General features: G+C 36.9%; 1 protein-coding gene across 2 annotated transcripts in view; it reads left to right on the forward strand.

Moving 5' to 3' along the window:
- CALN1 (calneuron 1) overlaps positions 1–16199 on the forward strand; it is a 449404-nt gene that overhangs the window by 412527 nt on the left and 20678 nt on the right. For both annotated transcript variants that reach the window (XM_089668483.1, XM_089668482.1), the window contains exon 5: positions 5783–5939. In XM_089668483.1, coding sequence (XP_089524609.1) covers positions 5783–5939 — 157 coding nt within the window. The remainder of the gene's footprint in view (positions 1–5782; positions 5940–16199) is intronic.

The following is a 16199-nucleotide window of genomic DNA, read 5'->3' on the forward strand; positions in this document are numbered from 1 at the left end:
GCCATCTCATCTTTCTCACAGTGAACACAGATTGTGGTGTGGACATGGTCCTTTAGCACCTAATTTTCAAGAGACAATGGAAGTTTATCAGCTTGGAGTGGTGAAAGCTCTTCCCCTTCCTCAACTAGAGCTATAGCCTCCCAATAAAAAATGTGCTACAATTTTCTCCTAGTTCCCTTGAAAAATAACACAAATACATGTCAAGTAGGAATGAGCTGACAGTTCTGTCTGAATCTGGCTGTTCGGGCTTTCAAACAAACACCCAAACGTTTGTCTGTTCAGCCCCTTGTTTAGCAGAGCCTAAAACCATATATAGAAGGGGTCATTTCTACTGATTCTATATACTGTATGACAGCATCACACTGTCACTGGTTGCTAAAGAAGCCCAGGAACTGCTGGTGTCACTGGGAATCTGCAACTATGTAGCCAACCAAGAAGGGGGAGCAGTGAACTAACTGCCCAAATATGGCCACTGGCCATATTTGGGCAGTGACATTGACCAGATATGGCCATGGTCATATTTGGTCAATTATGTCATCACTATCCCTACCCCTTCCCTTATATAGTCGATGACAGCTTGAGGAGTTAGTTAAGTCATTTTGGTGTTTGGGGTTATGTTGTGTGCTCTTGGTCATCAATTTTCCGGATTTTTCCAGATTGACGATGGAATTACAATGAAGGACTTTTTGGAAATTTGTGTTTTTTTAACAAAGGAATTGTCAGAAATTTTGGTGGTTTTAGTTTTAGATTACATCTTTTTTGTGAATGAGTAGGGGTACTTATTATTAAAGTGGATTTCACGATTTTAATAAGGCCAGGGTGTGTGGAAGAGGCCCCTATCCTCATCAACAGGCAAGGACCCCCCCCCCCCCCATTTTGTGGTCATGTGGCCAGGTATGGTTCTGAGGGGGCACGCTCATCTCCCACGTTTCCTGGCCAGCCAGGCTGCATGTTCAAAATAAGGGTCTGTATGGATTTTTAGGGGGACCTCACTTTTTTTTTTTTGCATGAGGTACCCACTTAGAATTCATACCAGACTTAGAGGATCTGGTAAGCATTTTGGGTGGACTCTAAATAATTTGTTTTTCATTCTTGCTGTAGGATGTGCTACAATGGGGAGTTTGACTCATTACTGTAAATGAGCCATAAAATGTAGTCCACCTAGTGCAACTTCCTGTGATGGTGTAGCAAAGATACTGCATTTCTCCTGAACTCAGAGCACTCTTGTATAGGCTGTACAATGGGATGGAAAAATGTTGCGGATTATGTGGCTATCAGCAGTGTCACTGTTAATTCACAAGCCTGTAGTTTATCAACCATCACCTAGTCACCTAATTCTGCTTTCTGATTTTGCTTTGACAGCACTGCCTCTGTATATAAAACCCTCTACCTGATTGAATCATTTGGTAAATACTCATATGCAATAGATTTTATATACAGGACTAAAATATTTTTGGGAGGCTACAATAGTAAAGCAAATATTGTAGTTCAGAATATTATGCAGGTTGTCATACGACCAGAAAAGTTTTGCCAAGAACAAATAAGTTTGATTATAGCTTGGTTTTAAAAAGGGTACTCAGAATACAAGACATAAGACCACATGTACTTTACATTAACCCTTTCATGCCAGAGCTGTTTTTGCATTTTTTGCACACATCTAAAAAATTATTTTAGGCCTGAAGATTAGATAAAGCCCCCAAAACAATATATGGTATATTTTCTGAAAACAGACACTCCAGAGTATAAAATAGTTGTAGTTCTAATTTTAAATGTCACATGAAAGTTTAATAAATGCAAAATGTTAGAAATAAATACACTGACATTCATTTTAGAGCACACAAATATATTACCCAATTTTTTGGTAAAATAGAAAAGATGAAGTTGTGTTGAGTAAATATATACCCAACATGTCAAGCCTTAAAATTATGTGCTCCTGTAAAACAGAGAAAAATTTTGGTACTCTGTATTTTTGATATAATTTAAAAACCCCTTCAGGTTATTTGTTTAGAGCAGTGTTTCTCAACTCCAGTCCTCATGGACCCCCAACAGGTCATGTTTTCAGGATTTCCCTCAGATGAAACAGCTGTGGTAATTATTAAGGCAGTGAAACTGATCAAATCACCTGTGCAAAATAATGGAAATCCTGAAAACATGACCTGTTGGGGGTCCATGAGGACTGGAGTTGAGAAACACTGGTTTAGAGTCAGTGGGCCTAGAATGATTGATCTTACTCTGGCATGCACAACAATATATAACATGTGTAGAGTAATCAATGTTTTAATGCGTGTGTGAGTGCATGTATGTAGGGATGGTGGGGGAGCTTAAACTTTTTTGGGGGGATTTTAAATGCCTGGGTGTAAACTTAATTTTTTACACTTTTTTTTGACTTTTTTAAATTAAACTTTTTTTTTATCAAATAGGAGATACAAAGTCCCGTATGTGGTACATTTTTGTGGCAGGTTCTCTTTGAGACATCAGGGGGTCTATTAGATTGTTCCCCAGCCATACTGTGACATGAGGACCTGGAAGTGATGTTTCACACATTGCTTCCAGGTCAGTAACAGGAAGAGGAGATCAGTGACAGGACGTTAACTAATCTCCCTTCCATCTACCATGCTAATTCCGGGTCCACTGATGAGTGCTCAGGGCCAGAGAAACATGGTGGGGATCGGGGGGGGGGGAGGGGAGGGACTGGCAGTACTTTACACTTCAAAGCCAGTAAAAGTGTTAAACAAAAGATATAAAAGTTCCTCAACCAACAATCACAAAGTACTCAGAGCAATTCTGGATGATATCTATTATCTGGTTGTGATCGTGCAGTTACTGTTTTGAGGAGTATCAACTTATTTGCAAGATACTCAAAGTATTGGTGGGTGTCCATCACATAACCCTAGATGCAAATTGGTAAATTTATATCATTGGTGTGGTTATAGTTTTAGGTTTGGTTTTAAGGTGTTTATAAACTTTTCCATGGTTTAAAATATCGCCTCATAAAGCTTTTTATGTTGAGTGCAGTCCTTATCGACTCTATCCTAAAATTGTATTGCAATTTTTTAGGATCATCATAATTTTATGCAGGAAAGTTGGAACAGATAACATCAAATTCCAAAGTATTGTTTCTCTGCCAGCCGCAGATAAATTAATAGGTACTTTGCTTAGTATCTTTGGAGGAATCAGGGACGGACTGACCATTTGGAAACTCGGGCTCTGCCCAAGGGCCCGGGGTCAGTAGGGGGCTCCATGAGATGCCCCTGGTACCTTTTTCATAGGCTTTTTTGAGTTTGGGCAAGGACACAGGGGCCCCATGATCCCCTATTGCCCGGGGGCCCAATGAGTTGTCAGTCCGTCCCTGTGGAGGATTGTTGGTTACTTTGTCCAACCATGCCCACAACTGCCCATTAAGGAGCGTAAAGAGGAATTATTTGACATCAGCACCTTTAAGGCTAGGGCAATCCTAGAAATTGTGGTGAAGGAAAAATATATGTCCTAAATTACTTTGTGATCCTGAATATAAGAAATAAAGAAATAAATATGGACAAACCTAATACACATTCTTTAAATTGTTCTTGTCTCCTTCATGTAATAGCAGCCTATTCTCTTGTTCATATTGATTTTGAGTTAATATTTCAGATGACCCTCTGAAAACAACATTGCATTACCAATTCTTCTCCTTTTTTGTTGCCCTTGTGTAATATGGCATTAATGTGTGTGCTACTGTATGACTTATTTTATGGATACTCCTTCCTACCTAACCCTGCATATTTCATATCCATATACTCTTACATACATATATCTTTTTTTCCCACATTGTGACACAAGCAATAGATCCATCCAGAGTATCTATTACATTACTTTAATTTGTATGTAAACCCATAAGCTATTTTTTAGTATGTCTGTCATCATTATTTACAGTATACAATGCTAAGTTATTGCTTTGCAAGTAGCAGCAACATGGTCAGCCTACCATACACACTATTCTTTTTAGCTGTTGGGCTGCCTATCAGGTTTGTGCATCTCTTCCACAGACCTTACAGGCAGCTCAATGGTAAACTGAAAGAGTGCATATGGCAGGCTGACAAAATTGTTCTAATTGCAAGTCAGTGGCTTAGCATTGTATGCTTGCAGCATAACGGGATGGCAGAATCTACAGGTAAGAAACTATTCAACAGATTTACAAATAATGATTTGCCTAAATATACTGTATACAATAATGTAAGATGCCAAACATTCTGAAAAATAGGTTTTGGGTTTACATAAACTTTACCTAACAAATACAAGAAGGTTTTTGTAATACCTAGTTAAACGCTAAATGAACCATACAAAGTATTAGATTTTCAAACACTCTCCAGATTAAAATATCAACACTTAGGTGAGTTAAATGTATTCAGCAAGACTATGTTGACTACAGTGCTAATTTACAACTTTAATTTCATGGATGATATTGTACACTTGGGTTATATATATATATATATATATATATATATATATATATAAAATGAATGATAGTATATGACTGTTCTTATGGATGTAGTCTAAGATGATAGCAGATGATAATAAAAAAACTACACAGAGTTTGGGCAAACACTCATAAAATGAAATAAAACATTAAAAATGTATTAGCCAGTGGGGTGCACTAAACGTACTTATTAATAACACCTATAAGACTTTAACAATTTGAAAAGAAGAATTTTGTTATTCATCTAGTAAAGTATTAAAATGTACTCAAGTGTTGGAAAAACACATGCATTTCTGACAAAAAAGTTAAAGTAAACCTGACAGATTACAGTGAGGTGTAAGGCTAGGTTCACATCTTTGATGTTTCCCTGTGCCCATCTTTGCATGGGCATAGCAGCCCATTCATTTGAATGGGCTGGTGTACTGTACCTACAAACAAAGCAAGGCAAGGTCCCTGCACCTTTTTCAAAATTGGAGTCACAGGAAAACCCCATAGAGCTATGGGTACCCAGCAGGAGAATCATGTTATGGTCTGTGGGGTTCTTAATGGCACCCCCTTAAAAATGCGTTTTTTCTGTGGTTATGGGAAGGCATGAGATTACAAGTTATCCCGCACCTGCATATAGTTTGAACCTGGCGTAATGTTGTGTCTGTATGTTACACCAGCAGTTCTGGATGTATAGTTGGAAAAGGGGCATAAAGGAATCATTTTGATGGTTTTAATCTCTATCCTAAACCTTATTTTTGAAAGTTGCGGTAAAGACCTTCTGTTCTAAGAAGGCTCAGCTATACTTGACAAAAATGTGAAATACATTGAAACTGCTCAAATTCCAGTCAGTTGGAGTTCTGTATATGATGAAAATAATATATATGTCTTATAAAATTACTTTAGAACCTGCAAGATTGAAAATCATGTTCTCTGTATGCAAGGTTTTGTGTTTATAGTTGAGGCCTCACAATGACTATGGTAATGAGCATTGATGTGTTTATATGTTTTCTACAGCCAGAGTTTATCTCTACTGATAATGCAGTACTGTAACTGACTTCAAGATGAATGTAGAGGTTCTATATGTATATCCTTATGCACTCCAAATTTCACTGCAAGGCTGATCTACAATAAACGTATATGATACCTCCAATAATCTTCAAATCTAAGTAGTGCCTACATTATTTTTAAAGTAGGACCCAGTTTGCATCTCTAAAGCTGCAATCTTAGCTTTAAATCCAATTCAAGTAGACACAATATATACCAGTAAAAGCAATCATAGAGTGTAGAACATTGTTTACTCACTATTTTTAATATTGTCATGTACCTTTCTTTCTGCAGTTTGATATGCAACGGATAACACTGGAGGAACTAAAGCACATTCTTTATCATGCATTTCGTGATCACTTAACTATGAAGGACATTGAAAACATAATCATTAATGAAGAGGAGAGTTTAAATGAAAACTCTGGAAACTGTCAAACAGAGTTTGAAGGAGGTACATTGTTTAAATTTCTCTGCCTATTTAATGATTTCTGTTTTAATTTTGAAAATATATATTATAGAATAGAAAGAAAGAATGCAAAAATCCATGTGCTGGTAAACATTCAGTCAATTACATTTTTATGTTTTTTTAAATTCTATCTGCCTGTTTTAGTACATTTCTCATAATAAAAAGTGACCTTGACTATCAGTGCACGATGAATGATTTGTGAAAAGGGATGAGTGATGAAAGAATAATAAATTGCTCACAGTAAATGAAAAGCAACATGATGAAAAATGAGTGTAATCCAATGGGCAACAGAAGACATCTACTGTGATGACCAAGCAAGGACTGATGCATGTACAGTCATGTGTAAATAATCAGACATTCAGTGTAAGAAATGAGTGATGTGCAATAATACAGTGATTTGAAGCAATGACTGATTCTTCATAAGTGTCAGGTAGTGATGCTATATTTAAACCTTTCCTATATATATATATATATATATATATATATATATATATGTAACTTTGATAAGAGTTGACCTATATATTTCATTGCATCCTAATATACACTCTGTGCTTATCTACATATGTAAAGTGCTTAGTAAAACTCTGAAGAAAAACTATTTACATGCTTAGTACCTCTTAGAGGAAAAATGAATGACATATGACTTTGAATACTTTTTATTTTACTTGATAGCCTACATGGGGGATTAATCATCTGAATGACTGAGACACTGAATCATGCTACGTGAACAGCACAAAATGAAAAGCAATTTTTGTCTCTAAACATTTAAAGATATATTATATACAGCCTTACTTTTATAATAGCATTTGGAAAAACGCAAACAACATGGCCACATTTGGTGTCCAACAACACCAGTAAACTAAGAGGACATTTTTATTATGTTAATTATGTACACTCTCCAAGGACTGCCAGTCACTCTTCATGTGAGAGCTGTATCGTGCACTGTAGCTGTGATGCTTGGGGGGGGGGTTATTTATTGAAACTGGAGAGTGCAAAATCTGGTACAACTCTGCACAAAACCCAGCCAGCTTCCAAGTTTTATTTCCAACGCTTAATTGAACAAGCTGAAGTTAAAAGCTAAGTGGCTACCATGCACATCTACACCAGATTCTGAGTGCTCCAGCTTTAGTAAATCTCCCCACAGATGGCTGTGAGCGTACAATAACTGTACAGTGAACTAAAATAAAGGGGACCTTTGTGTTTATGGAATGTTTTAATTTGGTGACTGTGTCTGACAATAAACCCCTTCTGGCTATGAAGAAAGGTTGGGCAGGCATAGGAGAGGATACATGGGTATAAGAACCATCATGTCGGATTTCACTCTAGACCACCAGGTATTGGAAACAGTGCTGCTTTTTATGGACAAAAGCTCAAAAGTTGAAACATATCAACACTAGATGAAAAGTTGGGATTTGAGTCAAGGTTTACACAACCTGGTTTGATTATCTCTTGTAGTAACCTGCAGTTTGAGTAATGATTTATTCAGAATACTGTGCTAGAGTAACAGAAAGACACCTAGCTTTTCAGTTATTGAATAATATACAGTATATCTGCTGAAGAGAAACATTTCAATACTATATCATAATTGCAGCGCTAAAACTAATTATAATATATCCAATAGCAATATAAAGTGACAAGTGAAAAAGCGCTAACAGAGAGCGCAACAAAGTGTCAATAGTGCGTCGTCCTATATGGACGAAAATCAGTGACATAAATGCCCAATATAAACATATAATAGTCCACAAAATATTCTTCCTTAAAAACGTGCTTATATCATCCAGTGTATGCGGGTATTAGTTACTCCTTACAAGATTCAAACAAATAAGGTGCTCGTGACTCCTTGTGGTTAAGAAAAATGAGGTGTGTTTGCACTCACCAGACGCACACTCAAAATGTGCATGTAAATGGTATTCAGGAGGGCATTAGTGGTCATCTAGGAACCGATGGGGATAGGGCACTTCTCAGGTATTCGTTACACCCTGAAATGGACTCCAGACCTTTCTGTGGGACCCTCACAGAAAAAAGGACAGCTCCTCGGTGTTAACTCCACCCGGCTTCACAGCAACTTAGCAACGCTGGATATCCACCTTATAACAGCTCCAGGAATAAACCACCAGAGAAAAGCTAATATGTTGTAGTATTTTATTTTAGCCAATGGTAAAACATCTTATATACTTATTGTGGCTGTTGGAAGCATATAAGAGAGCTTAGTCCAGTAAGTATGTTTGTAAAAGTAATAAGCCAGCAACATAAAGGTATATGCTAAAAATAGCAAAGATTCCTGCTGGAAGGTAAATGTTGAAAAGATAGCAAAAAAATCACTATGTAGTGTAAAGATGGCTGCCAGCCTTGCACATGGACCTGGCAGCATGTGACGTCAGCGCGGCAAGCTCCTCGCTGATGCGTTTCATGCACCAGCACGTTGTCAAAGGGGTAGCTCGCCACTGCCGTCCGCCGCTTTAAATAGCCCTTCGCGCATGTGCGAGTCGGGCGCCATTTTGTCGGAGTCCGGCGGATCAGCCGCATCGCTGCTGGGACACAGACCTTCAGCTTACCCACTGATGTAATTTGTCAGCTGGGCAGACTACTATAATAGGTCAGGGCTATGAATACCCAACACTTGATGTACTTAATTTGGGAAAACGAGACTTCAATGTGTATGAGTAAAATAATTTCACCAGGCAACTTCCATTTTAGTGTAGCCTGTAAATAGTTCTATCAATATTACGGTGACCATGTTTTCATGGCCCACGTTTACAACACTGAAAACGCCATTTTATTGTGGTTTTGTTTATGATAGTGACATGATATTATAGATCTAAATGTCAAAAACATGCCAAATTTTTTTATATATATCAGGAGATGGTTGTCCTGTTGGGCTAAATCACAGCAACAATCAAGATAACAATTATGTTTAAATGCTACTGCAAAAACAGGAATGATCATTTTAGTAAAATTACTGGCCTAGAAAGTTATATAAAGAAAATCGTATAAAAGCTTATATGAATTAAAATGGGTCAAAAAACCTTTAATATATCATATAAACAAACAATCAAAGATTAAATATAAAAATTAAAAGTAAAAAATTTTAATTTCAAAATTAAACTAAATCTTAAATATCTTCAGAGGAAGAATACTGAGTTATAATAATCAATTATAAATCTTTTTAAAAATGCCACTAAATATGATTATAAGGGGACAATCTAAAGCCATAAGATTCTAATAAATGAAAAAGTAAAAGCTAATTGTAATAGATGTAAATTAGGATTATGGACTAATCACTATTTTATCACTAATTATAGTCGTCACTGCGGTGATGGGTGATCCACCGTTTACATGACCGAATTGATTGTAAATATAGTAAGAACAACTAAAGTCATATAAAATATGGTACGAGTAAGCTATTGAAATATATTTAAACATAATGATATTATAGAATAGAATACAAATGTAGACCACCGCTCTCTGTTTGCGCTTTTTCACTTGTCACTTTATATTGCTATTGGACATATTATCAATATTTTTAGAGTTGCAATTATGATATAGATGCTTTTAAGGATTTAGAGGTGTTTCCTTTTGCAAGCTGCTTTACTGTATTTATTTATTTAATCTAAATAGCGCTTGCTTGAATATCAATTTTGGATAACATTTCAACACTTCCCAACTGTAGCTTATTTTTCTGATCATAAATCTATACTACTTTTATATTCAGGATAATAAATTGTTCACAAGATAATTCACAATTTACATCACAGTGAACTAAAAACACTTTGCAGTATGTAGAAAAAAGATTAACTTTTCAGGTACGGTCAGCCATTTTTTAAAATAAATCAAGCACTTTTATACCTATTGAGAATAACTGTATGTTGTTTAATCAGGAAAAATATATTATTGTAGATTATGTTTTTATTTTAAAAAGAATATGTATTTTTTTAAAAAAACTATCCTTGGACAATAGCAATCCAGTAGATATTTGACAGATTGTAAAGTATATAGACACATTTAAACTGTGATAAAAACAAATAAGAAACCTGTAAAATCTGGTGTTATGCCCTTTTTATATGAAAAGATACAATGTAACCAAAGGTTAAGAGTAATACAAATATGACTTTCCAGATGCTCTGCTGTTGACTGTATTCTCTTATGTTATCAATGTCCATCAGAGATGAGTTTACTACTCCAAACTAAATAGTGACCTTCTGGAATCCAGATTGTGATCCTGCCTTAGCAATTCATTCTCCATCTGCAGCTAAATGCATTCGGGAATGGTTTGGGAATAGTGTTCAGACAACAGAGTCCTCAAAAATTCAAACAACAAAGCATTAATTCTATAGATCATGTAAATATATCATGTGAATTTAAAATATCCTATCTCTAATCACACAGCTACATCATTTTATAAACAATAGCAAGAAACAATATAGAAGTGCAGTTTCAGCACACCTACAGAAAGCCTGTCACTGTGTTTAGATTTTGTTTTAACAGACCATCATCAAAAGCATTAAACTGCAGGAAAAAGATATTTATGCATCTGTTTGTGTTTTTGAGCAATTACCTGTATGTGATGAAAAAGCCTAATTTATTATAAGTAACACATATTTCTTTTTATTTACTTTTTGTATGAAACACATAATATATTCTATTACTTGTACTCAAGGGTGGACTGACAACTCATGGGGCCCCCGGGCAATAGGGGATCATGGGGCCCCTGTGTCCTTGCCCAAACTTAAAAAAGCCTATGAAAAAGGTACCAGGGGCATCTCATGGGGCCGCCTACTGACCCCGGGCCCTCGGGCAGTGCCCGAGTTTCCAAATGGTCAGTCCACACCTGCTTGTACTGTAATCCTATATAGTATTAAGTTAGGATTCCTTAGCGGGCCTGAAACTTCTTTTAGCAGGCAAGTGCCGCTGTGATGCAGACTGCGTCCTCCTAAGTATACACCCTCTGTAGGTACTGCTTTCCCTCAATCTCTCAATGTCTTCCTCACAGAAGACATTGCTCTACAGTTGTGTACTTTTTCACTCTGCTATGAACCTTTTTCCTTGTAATTCCAAAGCTATGCTACACAGCCCTGTATCCCAAGAGTTTGCACCCAAACACACTTCCAACCTAAAAGGCTACTTTGATACTGCTCTCTTTACTAAACAGAACACTGCATATATACATGGTCCACACCTTCTCCTATTTCCAAAAGCTCAGAAACTACTGTTCTCCTATGGTCCATACCAAAACCGCACACTTGCCACTCTGCTATCTTCCAGTTTTACAACCTGTTCAAAAGTTAGTCTTTTCTTAAACTTCATTTCACAAAGACCACTGTCTCTGTGATAATAGCAATATCACTATATGCTGTCTTTGCAATTACATTTTTAATGTAGTCTCCCTATTATCACTGCTCTCTCTGAGTGTACTCCCTCCATGGTAATTTCCCCATGACAAAAAATGGCCACTGCCCCAGTCTATAACTGGCCTTCACAGCAAGGAGCACATGGAAGGGCGATGCATGGCAAACAGCAAAACAGAAAAATTCCCAGCTCTATCTTACCAGCCAGCCTGCAAACAAACTGAATTAACCTGTTTAACAGTATGTGTTAAAAATAGGGGTTTAGTTAGCACACATTTGCAAATACATGCGTAAAATACAGCCTCGTCACTGCACCCCAGTATTCTGTAGTTCCTAACTCTACAAATTTTAAAAGCTCCCATAGTAGAGGCACATGTATTTAATGGATAGACCAAGGGCAGGTGAACCTGAGGGAGCCCACCCATCCTTAAAGGTACAAGAGCGCACTGGACACCCAGCATGTAGCACAATGGCAGCTAAGGTGTCCAGTGCACCCCCTTGACCAACAATTCAACAGTACAACAGTAGTAATTTTCCCATGAACTGCTTATTTGTATTTTCATTCATCACCTGTATCTCCTGACCATGCCACCACCATCCATAGACACCTCTACTTCTAGTTTATGTATTCAGCTTTACCAATCACTCAGTTCCTAACACATTCCTCAAATGTCCTCTCTCTAATGTTTCCCCCTCCATTATGCCTCATCCCCTCCACTTTCAAAAATGGCTACACCTCAACTATTCCCCTTCACTTTCAATGCATATTTCCTGCATCCCTATACCTATATAACGTGCAAGTTGAGAACATATGTGAGTGTGATTCGAGGTGTGAGAGCATTTGGGTGAAGGGGGACACAACACTGCCCCCTCTCTTTCCACTTTGCAAAATGCCCACCCCCCTCTTAATAATACTCTGCAAAACATCCACCCTCTTCTCTCACCACTCTGCTATATGCCCAACTCCTGCCCACTAATTTGCCAAATTTCCCCCCACGCTCTCACCATTCTTCCAACCACCGTCATACACTCTTACCACTCTGCCAGTCCCCCCTTCACACTCTTACCACTCTGCCAGGCCCTCAACTGTGCTCTCTCCACTCTGCTGAGTGTCCTCCCCCTTTCATGCTCTAACCACTCTGCCAACCATTCCAACCTGTCCCCATTCTCCCTTCTTGCACTCAGCACTTCACCTGCATGCTTTCTAATTCCTCCCACTCTCACTACTGCACTGCACCAGTATGCCAAACCCTCTTCCTCCACTACCTCTGAACCCCATCCCCTCTCTTAACCGCTTCTGCTTGTTCCTGCCACTGTCACCACCATGTCTGACCCGCATTCTCCCCTCATATTCTCCATGGCACTTGCCACCACTACAACCCTTGCGTGTAGTGATTTTTATCGTATAAATAAATTGGATTATATGAAAAATAAAGCTGATTTTAAATATTTACAGCACTGTTAAACTTACTTTAACCATATTTGCATGGCTAAAACAATAATTTTGTTCTATAAATTCCTATCATAGATTCATGGAATGGATATATTGAGCTTTTATCATCCATGTCATGTACCTTCTTTATTTCTCTGAAGATTAGCAGTATTGGTCTGCAGAGAAAGCTGAGCAAATCAGTTTGTGCTAGCATTCTTTTAATAATTACACATTCAATCTAACAACAGCCTAATTTTTACCTAAATTGTATTCTGAATGTATCCATTGTTAATAAATTATGTGTAGCATTTTAAAGAATGATTGTTTAAAGAATCAAAGGCAGCTGTAAAATAAACTAACCTCCAAAATTGACTAATCCATCAAAATGTATCCCATAAATATGTAAATATGTATTTACATGTATATATGTACATTATATATGTGAAGCACTGCGTAAATTAACGGCACTATACAAGTACCTGTAATAAATAAAATAAATAAATATGTAAATGAAAGCGACATAATTAAATATGTCAATATTATTGTACTACAAATGTGCGATCATAAATACCACAAATGACAACAAACATCATGAATAAATGTAATCATTGTACAATAGGTATCTCATGAACAGTCCCAATAAAAAATCCATGTGAGCTGCTGATTGAAAGACCTTGCTATTTACTATTGACGTATTTAGAATAACTTTTGTAGGTTCATTTATTTTAGCGCTGCCTACGGTGTGTTTTAATGTTGTACTCATTAGTATGTGTGGGGGGGCTGCTTTGGTAGGTTCACCTCAGATTTTTATTTGGCCTCTTGTACATGGGATGCCTCAAAATGCCACTTTTGTAGGCATTCAGGCATTTTTTTACTAATCAAATGGCCTGTACAAACAGTTGCATAAACTTGTGCTGTAAATAGATCAGTATGCAAAAAAAGTTGCACTACTGCTGGCAAATACGTGCATATAGGTGCAAATATATGTATACGCCACCTTCCCTTGATTAAAAAAAAAGCTATAAGAATTTTTACTTGTGTGTTTTCTGTTCATACATTAGTAACATGCAAATACTCTTTTAGTGAACGCAGTGAGGGAGTTCTTTCACAATTGAAGAGAGGTTAACAGGACAGACCCCACTGCCCTCATTTACTTTAAGTTTGTATTCGATCCCTTTACTACATCATATAGATTGAAAGCAATACAGAGAATAGCAAAAGATTTGCAAAGAATAACCAATTGATTATTCTTTGGGTAAAAGGAAAATAAAAGAAGCAGCATTTTTGCAAACACACAATTGGATGATGGAGGTCAACAAAGCTTCAGCTTATTCACTCTGAGGAAAAAAAAATGTATAATGCAATTTCCTTTGCCTTTTATAAATTAACTCCAATGAGACACTGCTTACTGAAATTTTTGTTTCACAGAACAGTTCAAAGTTTTTATAAAATGTATACAATTTATACATCGGGATATGTAATGTATAAAGATGTGTGCATTTCTAAAGGGTTTGGCCATTTTCTTCTATACTATTATCTCAACTGGAAAAGAAATCAAGACCTTGTACAGGGTCCTTTTAGGATCCAGAGTCAATAGGAACTGATTTAAGTACATTCACAGGTACTAGCAGGTACAATGCGGTGTCTATACTTTTTTTTTTTAGCACTGAAAACAGTGGTGATTTCATGAATTTAAACATACAACAAAAAATAAGTAACCAACTGTATGTTTTTGGTCCCCTGTGTGTAGGTTACTAACAAGCAATCTATAACACACCCTGCATTTTTCTATAGCTACAGCTATTAAAGGAAAACAGAAGAGCCTAAATAAAGAATCGTTTTCAACAGCACCTTGCATTCATAGATATGTAACTTGTAGACATTTGACTTGACCTAGATGATCACAATCATCAAAGATCACAATTGTTCTCACACAGACTTGTAGTGCTGAGAAAGATAGGTGTGTTTATGACTGCATTTGTTAGATGATAGAGTGTACTGGGCTGCACAGTCAAACATTGGTGCCTAATAAACTGAATATTTACACACTGCTTTAATAATAAAGGAGAAGTAAGAAGAATTAACATTGTTAGTACAATATTTATGTGACTGAATACCTATTTATGTGATTTATATTAACCTTTAAAAGCCATAAACTGTCTCAGAGACTTGTAGGGATTCTAAAGCTTATGTTTTTCAATAATAAACATGTCATACTTACAATACCTGCTCTGTGCAATGGCTTTGCATAGAACAGCCCTGATCTACCCCTTCTGGGGTCCCCCATTGGTGCTCTTATCTGGTGCCCCCATAAGAAGCTGCTTCCTATAGGAATGCTTGTGTGGGCTTGATCCAGAGCCTGCTGCATACATCCATAGACACACAGAGAACTGCTTGACCCTGTCCCCTGCTCCCTCATCACAGGTTTTGATTGACCACAGCAGGAGCCAATGGCTCCCACTGCTGCCTCCCAACATTTTTATCACCTACATCCTGATCTCTCTTGTGTAAACTACTATTCCCCTCAACCCTCCATGTAATGAGATGAAAAAAGGCAGACATGTCTAAAGTCCATCCTAAGAGGCAACTGTTGCTCCTTGCAGGAGTGAGTTTTGCCACCCAGAAAAAGGAAATGTGTTATTTGTGGTATTTGCAAATGAAAATATGAAAAAATCCTGAAAATAAAAAACTAATGCAAGCACCTTATCTAAGGACTTGTAATTTGCAATATCTAAATTGTTTATTTTTGTATTTGGAGAGAGCAGTGTCTGTTGATTTGTTTAAGATGTAGAATTATCTATTAATTGTCTGTGTTCAATATCATATACATTTGCAATATATACTGTATTCCTATGCTAAGTAAAGTTATATCTGTAATCTAACATGCTTTGCTGTTTTATGTCTATTCATTCTTAACACCTACTGCACAAAGGTGTTTCCATAGCGCTCTGCTGATGTGATAGATGATTTCATTTTTCCAAGGGTCTGGGGTTAAAACGATTTTAAATTTCCTTTTTTAAACCATAATAACGGCTTTAAATAAGATGTCAGATAGTGTAGTGATGGAAGACTCAGTGTAAGTGGAATGACACATTTTGATTTGGATGGATGGAATATGTCTTGCAACTTCAAGGAATGGTTGTAGTAAGGTAACAGCATTTTAGGTGTTCAGCATGACCTTGTAGGAAAAATGTCATAATTATTTTAAAGCATAAACAGGGCTGTGTATTGTTTGCATTGGTCATTGACTACAAGTTTTTAGCCAGCTTTCTAAATAAAAATAAAATGCTATTTTTAGTTGGAGGGTTTGCCTTCTTAAGAGGTACAGGAATTACTATAACATTAAGGAACAGCAGTTCCCAAGAACTGCAGTCTATGCATTGGATTCTCACGTACTATGGAGTGTTCTGCATGATGTGTAACATATTGGGAAAAAATAGGTAGGTCTTTAAAGATGTGGCTGCATGA

This window comes from Staurois parvus, unplaced genomic scaffold, assembly GCF_062004578.1.
Source record: "Staurois parvus isolate SC_StPar_1 unplaced genomic scaffold, SC_StPar_1.0 ptg000058l, whole genome shotgun sequence".
Taxonomy (NCBI): domain Eukaryota; kingdom Metazoa; phylum Chordata; class Amphibia; order Anura; family Ranidae; genus Staurois; species Staurois parvus.